Source organism: Sturnira hondurensis, unplaced genomic scaffold (assembly GCF_014824575.4).
Source record: "Sturnira hondurensis isolate 20B ecotype Veracruz unplaced genomic scaffold, ASM1482457v3 Scaffold0022215, whole genome shotgun sequence".
In the NCBI taxonomy this organism is placed as follows: Eukaryota; Metazoa; Chordata; class Mammalia; order Chiroptera; family Phyllostomidae; genus Sturnira; species Sturnira hondurensis.
The window spans coordinates 2,275,714-2,298,189 of NW_028094846.1; the positions used below are offsets into that span (position 1 = coordinate 2,275,714).

At 58.7% G+C, this 22,476-nt stretch overlaps 1 protein-coding gene across 1 annotated transcript; it reads right to left on the minus strand.

Annotated features, from left to right (window-relative positions):
* Positions 1-718: 718 nt before the first annotated feature.
* On the minus strand, positions 719-21,969 carry GPA33 (glycoprotein A33). The gene is made up of 7 exons (XM_037035191.1): positions 21,626-21,969; positions 11,700-11,854; positions 10,976-11,192; positions 6,189-6,341; positions 2,869-2,988; positions 2,225-2,345; positions 719-1,832 (listed from the first exon to the last, which is right to left on the minus strand). Exons 1-7 carry the CDS (start codon positions 21,696-21,698, stop codon positions 1,721-1,723), a joined length of 951 nt encoding a protein of 316 aa, XP_036891086.1. The 5' UTR covers positions 21,699-21,969; the 3' UTR covers positions 719-1,720.
* Positions 21,970-22,476: the final 507 nt, after the last annotated feature.

Sequence of the window (22,476 nt, forward strand, 5' to 3'; positions counted from 1 at the left end):
TGACGGGCTTTCAGAAGGTAGACAGAGCCTTTCTGCCCCATTAACCCGAGCAGGACACCCAGGCCCTGGGCGCTCACAGTTGGTGACAGGTAACAGCAGATGTGTCCATTATCCTCATCTGACTTTCTGCCCGCCCACCTCTGCCCTCTGTCCCCCGTCTTCCCCACTTGGTGCTGCAGGAGGCCGGTGCCCAAAGAGGGCACAGCTGGTCTCTCGCCAGCTGGCTTCTCCTTGGGGTCTGCCGGTGGGAGAGCAGGGGAGAAGGTGGTGTGGCACCCCCCCCCCGCCCACCCACTCCTGCTGTTTTGGAGGGGGCATCTCTCCCTAACATGCCTCCACTCAGAAACCCCCCTCCCTGCCTCTAGCTCTCATCGGTCTGGAAGGAGTCGCCCCCTTCCCCACCTTGTCCTGGGGAGGGGACGGCTTTCCTAACAAGGAGCAAGCTTCCCCATGAGGGAGGACCAAACCTCCGGTCTCTGTGACAGCCTTCCTACAAAAGCCAGTGTACTGCCCCCCCCCCCCGTGCCCCACCTCGTCACCTGGCCTCAGCGTGGGAGCAGAAGCGCCTGCGGGCGGCAGAGGCTGGAGGAGGAGTCTCCACCTAGTGGGGACCAAACCCTCGTCAAAAAGACAGAATTTCCACCGACCACTTTATTATTATTATTGACAGCATTTTGAATGAAGCGAAGAGTTCCACAAATATATAAAAGATATTTTAAAAATTACAAATGGACAATAGATTTGAAAGATTCCTTTTCTGATCATTCAGAAAAGGCACTGTTTCTTTAATAGTTAACAGCGTTTGGACCAGACTGGCCACCAGCCTGAGGCCTAAGCCTGGACTCCTAGGGGCAGGAAACAGCTGACCAAGGGGGAGGGGCTGTTGAAGGGGCAGCATAACCCCCAGCCAGCAAAGCAGAGCCAGGAGCTTGCCAGGAATGGGGTGGGTGGGGCAGAGTTAGGGTGGGCACGGCGGTTACTCTGGTCTCAAGAGCATCGCTGTGATGTGCTCATTTAAGTCAAGTCACCGTTATTCACCAAAGGGGCAGATGAGTTTGGGTGGGAGTCACCTTGGTGCCCACAGTTGTGGCAGGGAGACCAGTGAGGGGCAGGCCCCCCCTGTCAAAGTAGGGGTGAAGCCCGGCCCGGCCCCAGGGGCTCAGGTAACTCTGCCTGGAGGGACAGCTGGGATGTGGACAGGCAGGGATGGACGCCACGTGGGCAGCCACGTGGGAGGGTGCAGCGGGGCTGGCGGTGTCCCTCGCCAGCAGTGCCTGACCATGCCGAGAATCGGGGCAGGGAGGGGGGTGTGGGTGAGGCTGGAAGTGAAGCTCTGGGCCAGGCGACGTGGGCCCGGCGACGTGGGCCCAGGGTGGGGAGTCGGCACCTAAGTTGGACAATGAGAGGGACCCCTTTGCGTGCTTGCTCATTCATCCATCCATGCGATAGAAACGTTTTTGCGTGCAAACCCTCTGCCAGGCACTGCCCGCCCTGGTGCTGGGCACACCGAGGTCCCCGTGGGCCTGGCTGTGGGGAGGGGCCGCTCGGCAGGGGAGAACAGCCCAGCCCGGCCAAGCCCGGCCCCCACTGCTGACTGAGAGGACAGAAGTATGGTCGGTGCCGGGAGGGAGGCTCAGGCAAATGGGTCTGAGTGGGGGCGGGGAGGCTGGGGAGGGACCCTTCACTTGCGGCAGGCCCTGGTCACCCGTGGCCAGTGCAGTCAGGAGTGACGGCGGCTCCCAGTGTCTCCGTGCTCCGAGTTGTCCTCCTCTTGCCGCCCCTGTGAAAGTTCCCTCAGCTGCTCCTGGGGCTCCCGGTAGATGGACCGATTCCTGCGGCCATGAGGACAGAGGGACGGTTTGCCCCAGAGAGCCGGGCCCAGCCCCCCTCCTGGCCCACCGTCCACACCCTTCTGGCTGCAGAGGGACCCTGGGGTGAAGGGTGGGGCTCGGAGGGAACAGGCAGTGGCTCAGACTTGTTCTGCTTGTGAGCTGAGGGTGTTGGGGAACAGGCAGGAGGGACCCGCCGGTGACGAAGGTGGCAGCCCACAGCCCCGGTCCCCACAGGAGCCCGAGCTGAGATCCATGGGCCGGGGGCCACATCTGGGACTCCCACTCCACTTCAGGACAGGCTGATAGGACCAACCCATGTCCCTGGGTTCGAGGAGCCGGGACGTGTCTCCCCAACCTGCCCAGCCCCATGCTGCCGGGCCGCCCCCACTCACGGCCTGGCCTCATCTTCGCCCTTCACTCGGCAGCAGCAGCAGTAGATCAGGACGCTGATGAGGATGAGGGCCACCACCGTGCCGCCGGCGATGCCCACGTACAAGGCCACGTTCATGGAGGCTGCGGCAGACAGAGTGGCTGCATCCCTGACCCCACTGAGCCCGGGCTCCAGGCTGAGTGGGCCGGGAGGGTCACCCACAGCCACTGTGCCCCAGGCGGCTCCTCCCAGCCCTCGGGGACTCCAGTCCTCCCGGAGCCCAGGGAGCCAGCCTCTGGCTTGGAAAGGCATGGCCTTGTGGGAACATGACCAGCCAGACCTGGGGGTGCTCCTTAGGGTAGAGACACAGACGGGGACAGATGGCCCTGCCTCCTTGTTCCTGTGCCCCCGGGTTCCCCAGGCCTCGAAAAGTCCTCATCCGTCAGCCAGGCGGCTCCTGCTCCAGCTTGTCCCTGTGCGGGTGAGTGTCCCACCCCACAGGATGGGGTCTAGACCGTGCCAGCTGGCTCTGGGCGTGGCCCCTCTGCTGATGGGGCCCATGTGCGGTGGCCAGAGCCCAGGCAAGGGGGGCCACGGGGCCGAAGGAGGCTGCGATCCCTCCCCTTTCCACGCCCCGCCCTGCCATCCACTCTCCGATGCTCTTACGAGGACTGGCGGTCACCGTGATGTTGCAGGACTCCGTCCCCACCTCGTTGCTGGAGGTGCAGATGTAGAAGCCCGACGTGTCTGTGGAGATGTTCTTCAGGGTCAAGGTCTGCCCCATGCCTGGGAAGGAGGGCCGCCAGGTGAGGGGACGGCGGCACAGCAGAGCAGGAGTGGCAGGACCTGCGGTGTCCTGGCCTGCCCACCTGCGGCCCCACCTGCAGTGAGAAGACCCGTCTCCTGGCCTCAGGGTGGGAAACAGGTGGGAGGTACCACTCCGAGGGGTGTGCGGGGTGGCCGGGCACCCTGGGTTTGAAGCCCGGGTCTGCGGCTTGTGCACCGTGGGACAGTGGGCAAGCCCCTCAGCATCACTGAACCCTGTTTCCTTAGCTTTGATGGCGGTGACGGCAGCGCCCAGCTCCCAGGACACCCAACCAGGGGCATCTGATGAGCCACGAGTCCCCATCGGCCCCAAACAGAAGGCCTGCCACGTGGCATGTGCCCAGGATGCGTGGTTCTTCGCGTGTGTCGCATAGAAACGCCTTCTGGTGAGAAGGTGTCATGTTTTCCCGAGACTGAACCTCGGCTGGGACTCACTTCAAGGGAGACTTTGCAAATTACCGTCTCTGATCTCTGGGGGTTTCTGCCGTGTGTGTGTGTGTGTGTGTGTGTGTGTGACAGTGTGTGTGAGAGTATGTCTGTGAGTGTGTGATTGTGTGTGAGAGTATATGTGTGTGACTGTGTGCATGTGAGCGTGTTGCATGTGTGTTGGGGCGGGAGGCAGCTGTCCGTCTGCACTCTCCGTGGCCCACCATGTACGTGAGCCGTTTAAGCTGCCGGAACCGCAGCTGCGAACATGGGGTGGGAGCGTCGCCCCTGCTCCTCCTGAGTTCAGGGCAATGGTCCCAGTGTCCTCGAAAGCCACCTCCCTGCGGAGTCTACGGCCCTGCAACCAGCTCACCTGGGAGGGGAGCTCAGTGCCTACAGGTGTCGCTGATTCCTGGGCTCCAAGCTGCCTTGTTGTGACTGCAGTTCTGAGAGAAGGGTTGAGACCTCTGTCCTCTCAAAAAGCCTGGTGTGGCCCTGGCCGCCACCAGGTGGCCACACTCCGTCCTGCTGCCGCCCTGCCTGACTTTTCAGGGGCAGCCTGGGACCTTCAGCAACACGCCCAGGCCTGTCCACACGGTCGCAGGGGCACGGCCAGCCCTCCAGCTTTCCCTCCCACCCCTGCTCACCTCCACTCCTGCAAGACTGTGCCCCCCGAGTGGACGACGCGCCCCTCCACACCCTTCCGCAGCTGCGGGCTCCCTGGTTCTGTCACGATCTCTACGCTTGGTAGACGGAACATACGTTTCCATCTCCAGTGTTACATGGGCAGGGCCTTGCTCGAGGTGACAAAATGACATGGTGTGGAAGCATTCACAAAAATCCCGTTTTGAGGTCTAGAACTTTCTGGAACAGCTGACAACTTTCTTTGAAGAAATTATTAGGCCAATGTATGCTCACTATAAGAATTTGTGCACGATGCACGCAGGTTACTGCAATGCGTTCCGACCCAGAAAGTTCATGCCGACCACCCTAGCTCTAAACAAGGTGAAGAGGTCCCCAGTCTACACGGGAAGACAGAGGTGGCACAGGGTGACAGCAGGGTGATGAGGGTCCTTCAGGAAGTGCTACCCGACTCTAGTAAAGGAGTTTCTTCTCCCACGCAGGGTCAGGGCCTCCATGGAGAACAGAAGATTAAATTGGAGTCAGCCTCGCTCCCACCGCCCAAGTAGCAGCTGGTGACCGGGCTTGTTCCCTCCAGCCACTCCACGTGAGGGTACTCTCCTCAGACGCTGCCTGGGGAGCCCAGGGCACTGCTCCCTGGGCGCCAGTCTCCCCAAAACCCTGGCACCCCAGGCCGTGGCGTGCTTTCCGAAGCGTTGTGGACGTGTGATATTAATACATCGCACTGAAAGTGAGCCCGTGAGCAGAACCGGTTTCGAGATAGAGCAAAGGGCTTAATATGGTTTTACAGACAGAACTCTCAGAGCTTCTAATGTGCTACTGAGCACCGGGCAGTTAGAGGGTAATGGTCTCGTTTTCTAAACTAACGGGGCGTTTTAAAGAGGCAGCTTGAAGGAAGCCACTTTGGGAAATGGTCTCGGGGCCCGGACATACTTTGGGGGTGAATAGCCTTTACCAGACCCCCACCGTTTCAATGGTGAAACGCAGCCTGCCCTTTGGCACACCGCACAGGGAGGGGAAGGCTTGTCCCGGGTCGGGAGTGGGGCTTCCTGCTCCAGGTCAGCAGCGTCCTTCCCCCGTCCCTCATGCAAACAGTGGGCGTTGGAAGCTGCTCTGGGGTGAGCGGGTGCCACCAGCGCCCCAAGACCAGCTCTGATTCCATGTTGGGCTCCTGACGCCTTTTCTTGGAAAGGTCCTGATAGTTCTGAAATCAGGCTGAAACGGATGTTTCTGCTGCCGTGGGGACACCTTGTGGTCAAGAAGGGTGGAGCGACCAGTTCACCCTGTTTGATGGAAGCCCTAGTGGGTGCTCACTGGGCACCGGCGCCCACCCCGCCTTTGCCCTGCTCCTGCCACCCTGAGCTGGAGGACCGCCCACAGCTAAACCAACAGGCACCTTTCAGGATTTGTCCTGGGAGCTGTGGGTGCAGCTGGCTGGCAGCTGAGGCCCTGGGGGTCCAGTGAGGGGTTCCCACACTGTGGGCTCTACAGTAACGACAGGAGGATATTTATGCAGTTTGGGGCGGGGGGTGGTTTTGTTTCGCCTTGTTTTCCTAGTATGTTTCCTGACCAAAGGCCAGCTACCCAGCTGCCCAGGATGGAACTGGTCCCCTGGCAGCTGTAAGTGGACCTCCCATCGTGGCCCCTGAGCCCCTGGGAACGTGGAGCCCCCACAGCAGCCCTGGTCTGGTGGTGCAGGGCCAGAGAAGTGGGGCACGTTTGGGGAGGTGGGGTTCAGGGGTGTCAGAGATGGACTGGCCTGGGGAGCACGTGGGAACGAGACATTGCCACCCTTGAGTGGGTACAGTTGGGGACACAATCTGACTGCAGACTGCAGCCAGAGTGACTGCTGAGGACGCGAAGTCCAGAGAACCGCGTCCCAGGGCTGAAGGAAAGCCAGGCAACCTGTCCCATGCGTTTCCTTCCTCTCAGTTCTTCCCGTGGAATCACTCTCCTCGCTCATGGCCACCCGTGAGCTGGGCAGGTGTGGTTGTAAGAAAGCGGTGCTTAGGGAGGTGACCCGAGACCCGCTATGCCAGCTGTAGGGAGGGGGCGGGGGCAGCCTTCAGGGCCCCGCACCCGGCCGGGGTTACCTGGCGGGCCCGCCCGCTCCTGGTTCCGGAGGTCATAGCTCTTCCAGCTGTACTGCGGGGCCGGGGAGCCCTCCTCTGATTGGCAGGTCAGCTGGATGTCGTTCCCGATCACCATCTCGCCCTGGATACCGCAGTCGGGTTTGGAGGGTGGCACTGCGGGGAGAGGCCGAGGAGAAGGCACAAGTCAGGGGGACCTTGGTGACAGCCAGCCCTCCCCTCCCCTCCCCTGCAGACACACACACCCGCCTCGTTGGTTCACAGGCAGAGAAAGTCCGAGCCTAGACCTGAGGTGTGACGCTCCAAGGTCCGTCCACCCAGAACACCAGCCCAGGGGCCCGTCCCTGTCACAGGGGCAGTGTCACCATGGCCAGTATAGAGTCATTGCCTTCTAGAGATGGGGGTACAGGGCAAGGGTCCGGGCCTGCTGGCTCCAGGCCCAGGGCTCCCCCACCAGCCACAGGCTCAGTGAGTCAGCTGGGCCGTCTCAGGTCCCATTCCCTGAGGGGACAGCAGATGCTCTGGGAAGGGCCACATTGCACCCGCAGTCACTGCTTCTTTTAAAGGACCCTTTAGCAACAAAGAAGCCAGCTTAGCTCACAGATCACACAGGGCAGGCTGCCTACCCCTGGGGCCAGAGTAGGCCCCTCTCGCAAGCCCCTCACCGTGTTCGCTTCATGCTTCCCTGGTAAAATGCCATGGTCCCGAGGGGTGGGGGGATGGGAGGGACCCCGAGGACAGCAGAGGTGCTGGGTGGGAGTGAGGGCTGAAGGGCTGGGGGCAGGGCTCAGAGGGACAGAGATAGCGAGGAGGGCACAAAAGCCCGCAGGTCCTCACAGTGCAGGCCTGACTTGGCCTCCTGGAATTCCCACAGACCCCCAGCAGGGCCCCACCCAGCGCAGACGCGTGGTGAGGTTCATGCTGCAAACCGGATGGGGCCCCTCCTGTGCGTGTGGCACTGCTGGGGACGGGGGCGGGGCACCGTGAGAGCATCCCTGGGTTCGGGGAGTCCTGTGGAGGCACCTCATGGGTGACTGGACAATGGCAGGCAGGAGGCAAGGCTCAGGGGCAGGGAAGTCACAGCCAAGGGACACAGACGTGGTCCCGGCACAGGCCGTGACTCTGAAGGAAGAGACAGCAGCGGAGGTCAGGGACAGGTGTGTCCCTCCACAGAGGGGCAGGTGTGCCCAGGCTCTGGGAAGCATCAGGTGTGCCTGAGACTTCCAGGAGCGTGTGTGTGGGTGAGCAGGAGGTCACAGAGGGGACAGGGCGGTGCTGGGGCCACCAGTGGTAGGCCGGCCCCTACCCCTTTCTCTACATGCCCTGCAGGGTGTGGCCCATTCCCCAGTCAGACTGTGGTGTGGTTCTGGGGAAGCTGTTCAGAGCAGCCCTTACACCCGCTACAGGGGCTCCCAGAGATCGCGGATCTTCGTTGGGACAGGAGGTAGGTGCCACCCGAATACTATTGCAGGCAGAGAGATAGGCAAGAGAACGTGATGGGCTCCAGGCCTTGCAAAGCTGAGACTCCTGATGAGGACACCAGGGGGCGCCAGAGGCCGTGGGGCGGCCGTGCCCACAGGTGCTACAGGTGTCCTGCAGGTCTACAGGTGGTTTCTCTGTGGTGACTTGGGACTTCGTGCCCTGCTTCAGTCCTGAGGTCACCCAGCCCCAGTGGGCGGCCACACATAACGAAAGCCCTTCTGCCTGAAAAGCAAGACAGCCATTTGGAAAGAAAACTTTTTTACAAGAAAATTTGCTGGATTTCTTAACGCATAGTACGAAATGATCTGTCTCGCTCTTTTTTTTAGAGCAAAATGTGGGTTGCACCGAGTTCCATAACCTCAGATGCAGAGCGTCCCCTCGCCCTTCAAGTTAACTAAAACGCAGCAGCCCTGGGAGGCCGAGGTTGGGAGATGGGGGCGGGGGCGGGGCCTGGACAGTCACACCTAGGTGAGGTCCGCTGCCTTCCCCAGCCAGCTCATTGCTGGAAGAGGGGAGCCGTTTAAGGGGAGCCAGAAGGGGACAGAATTAGGCAGAGGAAGACCAGGTGGGAAGTGATCCGCTCAGTCCGGGAAGCCCAGGCAATGGGAGAATGGCGGGTGGTGCGTGCAGAAGAGAAACAGCGAAAACGCTCCTTCTCCTGGCTCGGTAATCCCGCCCCAAGGAGCTAATGCAGAGCTAATGCAGAAAGGAAGTGTTGTGCACACCCAACGAGGCGTGGGCACGCCATCCGGGGTAGCTGTATAGTGGGAGGCAGTCTGGACGTGCTGCGCGTGCTGCACGCTCTCGCCAAGCGCTAAGACAGTGGGAGGAGGAATGAAGTGACGTGGATGGGAAAGAACAGTACCCACGCGCTAGCTGCAAACTCAGGGAGGGCTGGGAGGAAGCATACGTCTTAGCAATACAGGTGAAAGTTGTTCGGTTTCTTGTGTGTAAAAAAAAAAATAGTATTTTTTAAAGAGGCAAGCGTCCCCAGCACAGGCACTTGAGTATTCGCATCTGGTGGAAGGCCGCCACCGTAGGCGAACAGGCGAGCAGAGCAGAGATTCTCTCCAGGAGGCGGCCTTCTCTGCATTAAAGAGGCAGCCCCCAATTCCGTGGAGCTGGGGGGCGGTGGTGGTGGAGAAGCACAGCGGGCCCTGCATGCAGGGTCTGGGGCCCCTAGAACACAGCTGTGGCGGGCGTGCTGGACAGCAATAAAGTGTGATGGTGACGTTTCTAAGCTGCGTGCAAAGACTCCGAAGCTGCCGTTCACGCATGCGCAGGGCGGGGTTTCATTCGTTACAGAAGTGATCAGTGAATGATGGGTCCACCATGCGGTGTTCCGTGGACACAGGGGGCCAGGGGGCACGTCAAGGTGGGCACTGCTCTGTCACCTGCCCCGCACTGCCCCCCCAACCCCCCTCGGACCTCAGAACACAAGTTAACACCCTGGGAGAGAAAACACAACAGGCAAGCTGACGCCCTCTGTGGGGTGAGAGAGAGGGTGCGTTGAAAGCCCAGTGAGTCTAGGCAGATGGGGGTTCAGTGACAGCCCAGAGAGAGTGCAGGTGGCCTGTGCCTTTCCCCTTTCACCCCCTCCCTGGGTCATGACCTCAGAGGAGCCAGAAATGAGGGGGAGGGGGAAGGTGGGTTAAGGAGAGGGAGGAAACCAAGCCACGCTCTCATTTCCCCACCACTGGCCCTGACTTTAGGGGGCAGGCGCTACCTGGGGGGACGGAGGGGGAAGCTTGCGGGATGTTAGATAAAAATGCTGATGGAGACTGATTTTTTCGACCTAACAAATTAACACAATTTGCAGCAATGAAACAGACTGGCAGCCTCCAGCACTGGCGAGGCCATGGGAAACGGCTGCTGAAATAATGCCGGTGGCAGTCTGGGTGGCTTCGGGGAAAGTAATTGGTCGGTGCGGATTCACACCGACCTCCCACTTTTAAGCATCTGGCCCACAGGAACAAAGACGGCGCCGGGAAAGAGTCTGCATGTATATATGTCAGCCCGGCCTGAAGGAATCAGCCAGCCGCACGGCGGAGCGTCGCTGCTAACGGGCAGGTCTCCGCGTGCATCTGGAGAAATGGGCGTGAAACACTGAGAACGGAAAGGTGCGCAGCACTCGCTGTCACATGAGCTCTCTTTTTAAAAAAGAACGGAAAGGCAGACAACATACAGGCGTGTGCGCATGCGCTGAGAGGACGGGATGCCGGGTGGAAGAGCAAGGCAGCGGGACCACCGGTGGCCTCGCTGGGAGGTGAGACTGGAGGCAGGGACAGTCGTTCCTCACTTGGGGCTAAGTTGTGTGACTCTGTCCAGTGCGTCAGAGAGCCAGGCAGTCCCCATATGCGGCTAAAAATGAAGTCCCACTCAGCAGTGTAAAGGGGAAAAGAGAAAGGAAAAAATGGTGCGTCCCAGCTGAGGCCCAAGATGGCTGTGACTGTGGCCAACACAAAATCGCAAATTTAATTAAAACTTTTTTTTTGGCCTCATCAGTTTTCATTCGTGTTTGTGTATTTAATGTGTGGCCCAAGACAACTCTTCTCCTTCCAGTGTGGCCCGGTGACACTGGAAGGCTGGACCACTCTGTGACTGTCACTCCCTGTGGGGGTGGAGGGCATTGGTCCCAAAGCAGCAGGTGCTCACCGAGGCGTCCCCAGTGACTGACGGGGAAGGCCTTCTTTCCCTGGGCCTTGGGGACACAATGAAGACACTCACATCCATGGCGGTTCAGGTGCTTTCAAATCCACACACTCCGATAAGAGGTTATTTGCATGAAAAGAAAGGTGTCTTGGGGCGTATTTCAAAGGCAGTGGGGCCTGACCGAGGGTGTGGTGTTGGGGTCCGGGATGCGGGGCCGCATGCTGGTGTCTGCCCACTGGGAAGAACACACAGCCTGTCAGGGAGTCACGGTTTGCCCTTGGCCTTGACATAAGGCCCAGGGAGCACTTTTGCAGCAGGACAAGGGCTGCTCTTCTCTCCTCGTTAGTGAGTTTGGCGTGAGAGGGAGGACGGGAGCCCAAGATGGGCTCCAGACAGGGCCTCCCAGGCTGGCCCAGAGGCGGCTCCCAGCGGGCCTCTTCCTCTGCCCCGGGGCAGCTCCTGGGCAACTCAGAGCACCCTTCGGTCTGCAGTGGAGGTGCCGCACCCCTGCCCTGAGACAGACGGATGGACAGACAGGTGACCGAGAGTCTGAGCTCCTGACCAGGCACGGCTGCCTCTGTCTCTGTCTCCCCCAGGCCACCTGACCTCCCCACACCCGCTCCCTGCCACCCCTGCTGGACCCTGGGGCCACTCACCGAGGACCAGGAGGCGGACACGTCCCTTGGAGGTGCCTTCCAGGTCTTGCAGCAGCGACACCGAGCACTCGTAGGTGCCGTTGTCGTCCATGGTGAGCTGGTCAATGGTGATGGAGGCATCAGACTGCTGGGCATTGTCCGAGAAGGTGACTCGGTGTTGGTAACGGTCGCCGTGACTGAGGCTTCGGGCTGGAAGCGTCAGCACGGCCACCTTTTCCTGGGAGGAAGAGGAAAAGCCACTTGGTCTTCACCCTCAGGCCCTGGCTCGGCGCTTCCTCCCATCGGCGCCGAGGGCTCTTGGCTACCGAGCTCAGCCCGGAAGCGCTGCCTCAGGCCCCAGAGCAAACAGCTCCCCCCAGGGGGCACCGTCTTGTCATATCTGCCCTCATCTGATGGCCGCACTGGAACACCGAGGCAGGCAGGCCGACCACAGCGCGGGCAGGTGCAGGTGATCGGGTTTCCTTGGACCCCAGCAGGGCGGCCCCTGGGGCCTCCCGATCTCCCATTGTCTGTTCTCACTCACTCAGGCTGCCGGTGTTCATGGAGTACCTACTATGCGCCAGGCTTGGAGCCAGGCAGCCACCCTCGGCTTCCATGCCCCTGGGTTGCCTTGAGTCTTGCCCTTGGAGTTTATTTCTCCGTCAACTCACTCATCGCCTCGGTCAGCTCTGCCACCTGCCACCTGTGCCCCTCCCCGGGACGCCCCCTGTCTGAGGACCCTTACCGTGTGACTCCACAGAAGCTTGTCCCACTCGATCAGCCCTTGAAAGGTCGAGGTGGAAGCGTGGTAGGTACAGGGCAGGGTGACGCTCTTTCCTCGGGCAGCCCGAAGAACTTCATGCGGGGTTTCCACAGAGATGGCCGCCACCGTCACCCAGACTGGAAGGGAAGTGGGAAGTGGGAGGGAGAAGCGAGGGACGTGGGTGCACACCTCTGCGGAATGCTCGGTGACACCTGTCCTCAGCTGCAGCTGCCCCGCGCCTGCTCTCCCGATGCAGAGTGGCTCCTTCCCGATGCCTGCGCCTCCACACTAACACACAGCGTCTCCAGGCCATTTGAGGAAGTAGCATCGCGTGGCGTTTAAACAAGTGTAAATAGGGTTTCCTTCTTTACTAAACGCAGGACCCCTCCGCTTCCCCCCCAGGCCCTGTGGTGCCCGAGTTCTGGCCCAAGCAGTGGGCTGCGTGAAGCGCGTGTGGCGGGGGACGTGCGCTGGGCACAGCACGTTTGCCGGCCCATCATCAACGGCCGGTGCCTTCGTTACACTGTGTGTGTGCTTGGGTCCTCGGGACCGGCCTCGGCTCTCCGGGGCCTGTGGTTCTTCGGAGCCCCCTTGGCTAGAGGTGAATCGCAAGCGGTGACCCACCAGCCCCCAAAGGACTCTCAGGAAGGGAGAGTGATTGCCAAGGGTTGTAACTAAAGAACAGGTCAGTTTTCGAGCTCCCTAGCACAGCACGCTGAAATCGTTCCATGTTCGTGGGTTTGCGAGGGAAGAGGTAGTAGAGAGGGGTGGCCGAGAAAGAACTCAGGAAGAAAAGGACCGCCCCCCGTGTGCAGTGCTCCCCATGTGCAGTGCTCCCCGTGTGCTATTTGTAAGCCGGGGAAGGCGGATCCGGCACCCCGAGGCGCCCCGACGTGTTCCATGGTCCTGGATGAGGGTCTATTCTTTGTGTAAGATCTGCAGCCGACAGCCAACCCTGGGGGTCCTCCGTGGCCAATGCAACCCCCCCCCAACACACACACACTGACACGCTCAGTATCCCCTCGTTCCCACTCGGCTGGCATCACAGGCCAGGAGGCCTCCAGTGTTTCCGACACTGGCCTCCCCAGTCCGTCGCGAAGTCCGGGCCCTCCTGCCTCTTCCATGGGCTACGTGTTCCCAGCTCTTTGGCCCTGGTTTCCTCTTCTGCAGGACCTTCCCCTCCCGACCCAGAGGGTGGGACAGGAGCCCCAGGTGGGAACATCTAAACTGTGGTTACACAGCTAAGAAGTGGAGGAGTTCTTGACATTTCTAGAGCCTTCCAACCACCTCCCCTTCCACTTCCTTGCACAGGTCGATGTTGGGCATCTTTGTCCCACTGCCCAGAACCGGCCCCCCGCCCCCGGCCTCCTGTAGCTGCAGCTCTCTCGTCCGTGCGCCTCCCTGGAGCTGTGTCCTTCACACTCCAGAATGCTCCCCTCCCCTGGTGCTCCTTCTGGAGGCTGAGCTCCTCGGTGATGTGCTGGCCTTCTTGGGACGGGGAGGGGGCAGATACGAGTTGGACGAGCCGGTGCCTCCTCCCGCACGGAGGACTCAGAACCCCGCCACATGCCGCGGTCGTTGGTGCAGGAAGATGTTTTGGATGCAAATGTTGTCTGAGAGAAAATGTCTAAACCCTCCCAGGCAGAGTTGGTGGCTCTGTCCTTTGTGCCACCCGTGGCCCGTGAGTCCCTGCATCCTAAGCTTCTCATTGTAAAGGTGGGAGGGGGCCAGGGGCTCCGAGGCTGGATGCCGGCTCGTGGCCCATTGCCTCACTCCAGAACAAGGGTCCTCTTCTCTAACTCAGGGTGTCAGGAGGGTCGCTGACTTAATGCAGGTGGCATCCGCACCCGTCCTGGCCCAGAGGCCACATGGACCTTCTGCCTTTCCCTGCCCTTATCCTTGGCCGTGGGCCAGTTCCTCATCTTCGCCTCCCAGGGGTCCTAGCGAGTGCCCCCCACACGGCACGGGCCCTACCAAGTGCATTTCCACAGCAAGCGCACGATTCCCGGAGAATTCAGGCTTAAAACCCAGGTCGGATGAGCGACCAGACACTCGGTTGAAGACCCCACCCACAGATTGCTAGAAAATGCCCAAAAAATCAAATCATGGAGACCCCAGGAGCCCCAGCGAGGGGAAGCCCCAGTGATCGCTGGTAAATGACTGAGGCTCGTTAACAAGATGCTGAACTGTCTCCCGAGAGCTAACCGGAAAGTAATACACCCGCGGAGGATAATGAAATGCTTGATGGCCTAGCTGCTACAGGCGCACTCCGTGCTTTATGGGAACCCCAGGGAGATGGGCGATAATGGCTGCACTCAGGAAGCCCATCTGCAGGGAGGGGCCACAGTCTCCGTGAGGGCGGAGACGGGTGCCAGCCAGAAGGGGCCCCACCTGCCCCCCAGCTAGATGTGTGCTTGGTGTTGAGAAAGTGCTGGTCTGTTTTGGCGGGGGAGGGGGGGGTGCTTCACACTCGCAGGTGGGTTTATCCTGACCCCTACCCTGCACGTGGCCTCCCTAGGGGCTCTGATTGGCCCCTGAGGAAGGAGGGGCGAGAAATCAATAAGTATTTGTTGAACTTTTTGTTCAACAGGAATCTTAGGCACCTACCAATGCCGATCAATTCGCTGACTTTTCCCTACGGCCCTAGTTTAGGACACGGCACAGGGAGACCAGTCCCTGGCCTGTCCATGCCCCGCCTCCTCTGGAAACCCACGGGCAGCAGCCCGGCCCTCGCTGCGCCGGCTTTTATTGTGTTTAGTTATTTCATTTAAGTAGAGTTGGCGGGCGATATTACATTAGTTTCAGGCGGACAATGTAGTGATTGGAAACTTATGTGCCTGACGGTAGCCCAGTCGCCATCTGTCACCGTGCAAAGTCATCGCAGTATTGTTGACCGTAAACCCTTTCACCTTCTTCACCCACGCACCCACCCACCCACCCACCCTGACCACCGTCTATCAGTTTGATCTCTGAGTCTGTGAAACTGTTTTTGGTTTGTTTGTTTGAGGGGGCCGGGTATTTTGAGATTCTGCGTGTAAGTGAAATCATGCAGTATTTGTCTTTCTCCCGATGACTCATTTTATTGAGCATAATGCCCTCGAGGTCCAACTTCCTTTGTCGCAAATGGCGAGAGTTTATTCTTTTTCATGGCTGAGTGATATTCCCCTGCGCATGTGTACCCGCCTTCTTTATCCATTCGTCTGTCGATGGAAACCTAGGTGGCCTCCACAGCTGGGCTGCTGTGAAAATGCCACTTGGGCACAGGGGTGCAGGTGTCTCTTCGAGCTGGTCTCTTTTGTTTCCTCCCAGCTCCTTGGGACCACCTGAGGCGGTGTCTTCCCCGTGCACACAATTCCCATGTGGATGAGGGTGGGCGGGTGGGTGCAGGCCTCCTCCGCTCACCAGATGGACCTCCTTCCTGCCCCAAGGTGCCCACGCAGGGCTGGGTGTAACTCAACCTTGTTGACTGAGTGGTTCACGGCACGGTCCCCACCTGGAAGCACTCAGCGGTGGCTGTCCAGCAGCATCCACCTAAAGCCTCTTTGCGCATTAAACCCAGTGTGCAGGAGTGAAGTATTCGGGGAGAGGGCAGGGGCTGTGTGGGACCAGGACAGCAAGGGACAGGCTTCCCGAGGGGGTGGGACTTGCAATGGTCCCCGAGTGATTCAGTTCACAACACTGACTGTGGAAACATGAGGGGCCGGATCAGGATGCAAGACTGCGCACACAGCCCCGCCCACCTCCACGTCGTCAGGGAGAGAAAGCAGATTCCAGAAGAAAACAGACCCGAATGCAGGGTGAGTAACAGTGCTCCCTGGGTTCTGGGGTCAGGGGCAGTGTGGCGTTTCTTCCTGGTGCAGTTGTAGTTTCCGAATGCCCCCGACATGCATGCGGGGCTCCTGGGGCCACGGCACGGGCTCCGGTTCGTGAGGCAGGCAGGCAGCACAGCAGCCCGCTCTGCAAAGGCACTGGCCTTCCACGGGAGATGGGGCAGCTGGAGCGGGGACACCCAGGTGTCTTGAGGAGGTCCCTCTGGTCCCCATGGGGGCAGAAGGCGGGGAGGCGTGAGTAGGCTTGTGGGGTAGAGGGCCCAGAGCTGATGAACAAAGAGACTGAAAGTGGAGGAGGAGGCAGATGAGAAAGCCCCCAACCCGTGGGTGGGGTGGGTCAGGGCATTGCTGGAGGACTCTGAGCCCATGTGTGCAGACAGGGGCAAGTCGGCAGGCAGGTGCAGGCAGCGAGCTCCAGCGGCCGCCCCACCCTCCACCCTTCATGCCGGATTCCCGTGAACTTTGTGACGGTCCTCGGTGGGGCTGTCTCCCTGTCTCTGTGCTGTGCCAGGTGTTTATGGCATCGCTGACTCACCAGGGCGGAAAACAGGAAACCAGCCCAAAGGGCACTGGGTGGCTGCGGGCAGGGAGGCGCCTCGGGAAGGAATCTGCTTCCAAGGCTGACGGCTGGTGCCCTGGGCAGGGAATCCAAGGACAGCTCCAAGTTCAGCAGGCAGAGAGGGGACAAAGCCGGAGCACTGCCAAGGTCGGGGGCCACCGGCCTGCCTTGACCTCCAAGCCCAGCCGCCCCTCTGTTGGCCATGTCCGCACGAGACTGCAGTTCACTCCAGAGAGGGAGGTGATACCCGGGGGCCGGAAGGACACGCCTGTCCTTTGCCCTGCAGGACAAATCCATTTCCCTAACTGTCCATCTTATCCATCAACCCCAGGAAGGGACTCAGGATGGCACATCTCGGTGGAAGCCAGTGAGGTCAGAGAATGGAGGCTTGGAGAGAAGCAGGGGCAGCGTGGGGACGGGGAAGGGGAGCCCCCGAGAACAGCCCAGCAGCCTGGGGAGGCTGAAGGGCAGGGACACCTCCCTGGTGGCCACCAGCAGGTGGCCCGAGGTCCAGGCTCGGTGCTAGAGGTGGGGACACAACTGGAGGGCATGCAGCCAGCAGGGATGGGCACAGTTCTGTGCTCACGGTGTTCGATCCTCTGGGTGAGGCGACTGGTGGTAAATAAGAAACCACTGGAAACTGCACCTAAAACCTTTATAGCAGCAACCGTGACACATAGGATGATGGGACAGAGCGGGGGCGGGGGGGGGGCAGCTGTCCTGAGGAAGGGCCTGCGGAGCTAAGCGGGGGGAGGAGAGGGCAGGTGTGTTCCAGAAGCCAGCACAGCCACGGGGGTTTTGGGGATGTGTGACCCCCTGTGTGGTGTCCCGGAGCCTCTGAGTGTGGCTCCCAATATATGAATGGGCCAAGGGTAAGCAGCACGCTGTTCCCTTAGGGTGGCTTCGGACAAATCCCACCACTTGCCTTCCTGGAGAGCCCCTACAAAGCGACTTGGAAGTCATACCTCTGCGAGCGTGGCCAGACGGGGGCCCCTGGCCCTGCCCCGCCTCTACTGCCTGCCCCCGGTCCCAGGTTCCATTCCCCAGGGCACTCGGATGCCTTGGGTTGGAGCGTCACGAGCCCCACCTCCCGTAACACCAGCAGCAGTGTGACTTCAAGCTGCCGGCCACCTGCGGAGGACCGGCCTCAAGTTCCCACCCACGACGGGAAACCGGCTGCACGTCAGAGTCGCCTGGGTCTCTTTTCCACGCCCAGAGAGCCTGCTCTCCATCTCTGAGTCTGTCTCTAGTTGGCTCGTTAGTTCAGTTTGTTCATTAGATTCCACACAGGAGTGAAATCATACGGTACTTGTCTTTCTCCGACGGGCTTATTTCACGTAATGCTCTCCAGGTCCCTCCATGCTGTCGCAAAGGGTGAGATTTTCTTATTTTTTATAGCCCAGTAGAATTCTGTTGTGTAAATGTCCCACAGTTGTTTTATCCGCTCATCTACTGACGGGCACTCGGGCAGCTTCCGAATCTTCGCTGTTGGAGATAACGCTGCAGTGAACACAGGGGGCTTATGTTCTTTCAAATTAGCGTTTCGGGTTTCTTCAGGTACATTCCTGGAAGTGGAACCGCTGGGTCCTACAGCACTTTCATGATTAGTTTTTTTGAGGTATCTCCACGCCGTTTTCCACAGGGGCCGCTCCAGCCTGCATCCCCCCCCCCCAACAGTGCACTGGGGTTGCCCTTCGTCCACGGCCTCCCCGGCACTTGTTGTTTGCGGATTTATTGATGACGGCCATTCTGACAGGTAGGAAGTGATGTCTCGCTGTGGTTTGAATGTGCGTTTCTCTGCTGATTAGCGATGCTGAGCATCTTTTCATATGTCTGTTTTCCGTCTGTGTGTCCTCTTTGGAGAAGTGTTTATTCGGGTCCTTTGCCCATTTTTCAAATTGGATTGTTTGGGGTTTTCTGGCATTAGGTTTTTTAAGCTCTTTATAAATTTTGGGTGTTACCCTTATCAGATGTATCGGCAAATATGTGCTCCCATTCCGTGGGTTGTCTTTTGATTCTGTTGGTGGTTTTCCTTTGCTGGGAGAAAACCTCATCGTCCCATTTATTAATTTTTCCTGTGCTCCACTTGCCTGAGCAGATATATCAGATAAAATGTTGCTACTGGAATCCCATTAAGCATCTTCTCCGAACACAGTGCTGTGAAACTAGAAATCAATCACGTGAAGAAAACTGAAAATTATACAAAGGCGCAGACACTAAACAACACGTCATTAAAAAGTGAACAGGTCGACGCCGAGACTCAGGAAGAAATCAAGACACCTCGAAACACACGACAATGGGGACAGTGACCCCCAACCTGGGGGACGCTGGGAAGCAAGCCCAAGAGGGAAAGCATTACAGGCCTGTCTCAGGAAACAAGGACAATCTCAAATAAACAATCTAACTTCACACTTAAAGGACCTTGACAGAGAACAGCGAACAAAGCCCGAAGTGAGTAGAAGGAAGGAAATCATAAAGATCAGAGCAGAAATAAATGAAGTAGATTTCCTTAAAAAAAAAGGTATAAAAGATCAATGAGTCTAAGGAGCTGGTTCTTTGAAAAGATAAACAAGATTGACAAAATTTTAACCAGACTCATTAAGGAAAAAGAGAGAGAGACCCCGGAGAAATGGAATCGGAAATGAAAGAGGAGAAATAACAACTGACACCAAAGAAACACAAAGGGTCGTAGGCAAACACTACAAACAACTGCACACCAGCAAAGCGGAAAACCTGGACGAAATGGGCAAATTCCCAGAAACATACAGTCTTCCCAAACCAAATCAGGAAGAATCAGAGAATGTGAACAGACAGATTACACCCGGTAAAATGGACACAGCAACCAAAAAACTACCCCAAATCAAAAGCCCTGGACTGGACGCCTTCACGGCCGAATTTTACCGAATTTTACGATCTCAAAAAGCTCAACAGGAGGGAAGACTCCCGAGCTCGTGTTACGAGGCCAGCATTATCCCAATCCCAAAACCAGATAGAGACACTACCAAAAAAAAAAAGAAAGTCATAGGCCAATATCCCTGCTAAACACGGATGCTAAAATCCTCAACAAAATACTAGCAAACCGAATACAGCAGTGCAGCCAGAGGTCATACGCCACGATCGGGTGGGGTTTATCCCAGGAAGGCAAGGCTGGCGCCACATCCGCTAACCAGTAAATGTGACACAACACACTACTGTTTTTAAATTCTCCAATGCGCTGCCTTTTGTCTGTGTCTCCTCCTTATTATCTCATGTGGTACCTTCTCCCTCCCCAAAGCCCGAGGGGTGACCCTAGGCCTCTGCTCTCAGCGTGGTGTCACTCTGTCCAGCATGTCAGCAACGTCTAAGTTACGTCTGGGCAAGTTCAGATGGAGCAAGGAAGGAGGGCCAGGAGGTCTGCTCAAACCCAGCGCAAGCTCCACCTCCTCCAGGAAGCCCTCCCTCATGTCCCAGCCCCTTCTGCTGGTGTCCTCTCCTGACATGTGGTGGGGAGGGTCCCCTGGTTGCTTTTGGGGTTGACCTTTGAAGGCCTTCATGGCTTGCTTGCACCTGACCATAGCTATTTCTCCCCTAAATGTTTTCACTTGGCAAAATGGCCTTATGCCCAAGCTGGCCACCAGGCCTGGGTCCCTGTAACTCTGTGCCCCGGCCCATTCCTCCAGGCTGAGGTGGGGAGGCAAAGGTGGGGGCATGTGGTTGTGCCTTGGGGGGCAGGGGTGGGAGCAGAAGACACACTTCCTCTGACCACAAGCCCAAGGACTGGTTCCCCTGGCCACGTCCCCCGGGGTCACCTGCCTGCTCACAGGAGGGGCAGACTGGACCCCTCTCAGAAATGCAGGGCTCGGGCCGCTTTTCTCTCTAAGCTGGGTGAGTGTTCCCTCTCTATCATTTGGGGTCTATTTTCTAAGCCAAAATCCTTTCTTTTTACCCACCCAAGGGCTGCAGCCAGGCTGCCAACGCGGGGAGGGGGAGGGGAAGGCGGGCATTGCTAGCCCAGTGCCGGGAGGGTGGCCACATCCTTTCCCATCTGGATATGGTGGGAGAGGATCCAGACCCTCACCCCTGCGGCGCCCGCACAAACCGCGTGTTCAGTGGAGGGCTGTCTGGATAAAGTAATGGACCACCCGGACCCCATAACCTGGTCGCCAGGCCCCGTGGCCCCCAGTCAGCTCGCCTACCTGGCGGGCTTGGGCCAGTCTGAGCGAATCGGTTTCTTCCAGATCTGTTTCCAAGCCTCAACCCAGCCCTTCTCCAGCACCAGGCTGCCCTCCACCCAAGGGCTCCGCGGCCAGGCGCTGACAGACAGACGGGGGTGGGGGGTAGCAGGGGGGCCTGGGAGAAGGTCCTGGGCCACAGACGGCGGGTCCTGGGGCTGCACAAGCCTAAAGGTGAGCTCTCTCTAACCAGCCTCCTGTCTAACGGTTGCTGAGGCTGGGGACTCGGGCTGTAACCCTCCCCCTCTCTCCTTCCCTCCCAGATCCCTGGGGCCTCGGGAGTTTGTGAACTGCCGGAGTGGTGCCAAATCCACAGGACGAATCCGCTCCCGAGGTTCCCGCCCCCATCTCTCGGCTTCCCCCCACCCCGCCCGACTCTCCTTCCTGCTGTGCCCAGGTCCCCAACGCCAAGCTTTCCATCCTGACCCTAGAAACTGCACGGGTCCCACACAGAGACTTGGCCGTTGAGACCTGGGTTTGGCTGGGTAGGGACGACTGTCTGATTTCAGTTTCGTGGGGTTCCCTGTCTCTGGGTTTTCAGCGACCAGAGCATCAGAAGGCTGAGGAGGGTGGGCTTCGGGACAGGGCTGGTCTCGTTTCCATTGCTGTTGTTGTTGAAGCGGTTGAGTCTTGCTCTGGGAGTGATGTCAGGGAGTCAACGTGTCTTTCTGAGCCCTGGCTGGTGTAGCTCAGTGGATTGAGCACAGGCCTGCGAACCACACAATCGCGGTTCCATTCCCAGTCAGGGCACGTGCCTGGGTTGCAGGCCAGTTCCCGGCAGGGGACACATCAGAGGCAACCATACATTGATCTTTCTCTCCCTCTCTCCTTCCCTTCCCCTCCAAAGATAAATAAGTAAAAAATTTTTTAAAAGTGTCTTTCTGCCTCGGTTTCCCTCTATAAGGCACAAATGTTAACACTCGTAACATCACCTCTTTCTCTGGTGTTAAGGCAAAGGTTAAAATCCCAAGTAGGCAACGTGCCCGAATCCATGCATCCTGGATCTTACAGGGCAGGCTTAATTTCAAATCCTTCAGCCCCATTGTCAGATCTGATGTCTGAATCTATGTGCTTATTTGGGATCAGAAAATACGGTCTTTGAGAATTCATGAGTTCTTCCTTCCAGAATGGGTTGGCATTTTATTTACTAATATGTGCGTGAAGCACCATTCTGGTTCTGGGTTCTGGACTGCAACCCGCCCTCTGAGCGTGGGAAGGTCGTTCTGCCCAGCAGGAGCCTAGCCCCATCCCGGGCCGCTCTGGGAGAACCCCCAACCCAGGGCCCTGGACGGGGGAGGGGCTACTCACCTGCACACAGCACGCCCAGCACAGGCTGCGCCCTCCCCACCATGCTCTTGCTTCCTCTGGGCCCCGAGCCCATTCTGGAGCTGGTGGCAGCCAGACAGGTCCGGGCTGACTCCTTAGCGCTACGCCAGCCTCTGGCCTGACCCAGAAGTTGCCTGTGGTTTCCTCTTCCTGTTCCCCACAGACGAGCCTGGCCCGAGCACCCCGCCCTCGCGTTGATTGGCAGGTGAGCTCTCCTGGGGGCCTGGACTTGAGTTGTACCTCCTTCACCAAAAGTCCCCGGTGGGAACCTGTCCACCTTCCCCTTGAAGCAACCTCTCCCTGCCTTTTCTCCACTCGTCAGAGGTACAAAGTCCCAGGCATCTCACCTGGGTGTGGCCCCTTCTACAACGGACAGGAGATTGCTGGTGGTAATAAAAAAGGAAAGAATCTCAGAGAAGGGTCTGAAACCAGGGCAGGAGCAGCATGGCCCCAAATCTGAACCACCTCCAGGCACAATACGATCTGGCCCTCTAATTTCTGCCCCGTCTACAATGCCTCCACCATGAGGAGACAGAAAGTCTGTCCCCTCGGAGCGCTGGCTATCTGGCCAGGGAGGCAGAGAGACCCAGTAGTCACAGAACACAATCCCCTGGTCTCCTTTTGCTTGGGACTGTCCTGGTTTTAAACCCGGAGTTCCAGGATGCTGGGACTTCTCTGTCGGGCAAACTGGGATGGCTGGTCATCGGCTACAGAGTAAGAGTCCTGGGGGGCACCATCACCTGGGAGGCGCACAGGGCCCCTCCTTAGAGCGAGTGGGGAGATGGGCGGGTGGTTCTCTGCCTTACAGGTGGGGAGCTCCCTCTCGGAGAAGT

Bases quoted from the DNA above. Each gene is read 5' to 3' on its own strand.
- GPA33 (XM_037035191.1), bottom strand. From the start codon at position 21,698: ATGGGCTCGGGGCCCAGAGGAAGCAAGAGCATGGTGGGGAGGGCGCAG. The intron at 6,342-10,975 runs GTGAGTGGCCCC...CTCTCCCCGCAG, and splicing joins TGTCCGCCTCCTGGTCCTCG to TGCCACCCTCCAAACCCGAC. The intron at 1,833-2,224 runs GTGAGTGGGGGC...TCATGGCCGCAG, and splicing joins GGCGAAGATGAGGCCAGGCC to GAATCGGTCCATCTACCGGG.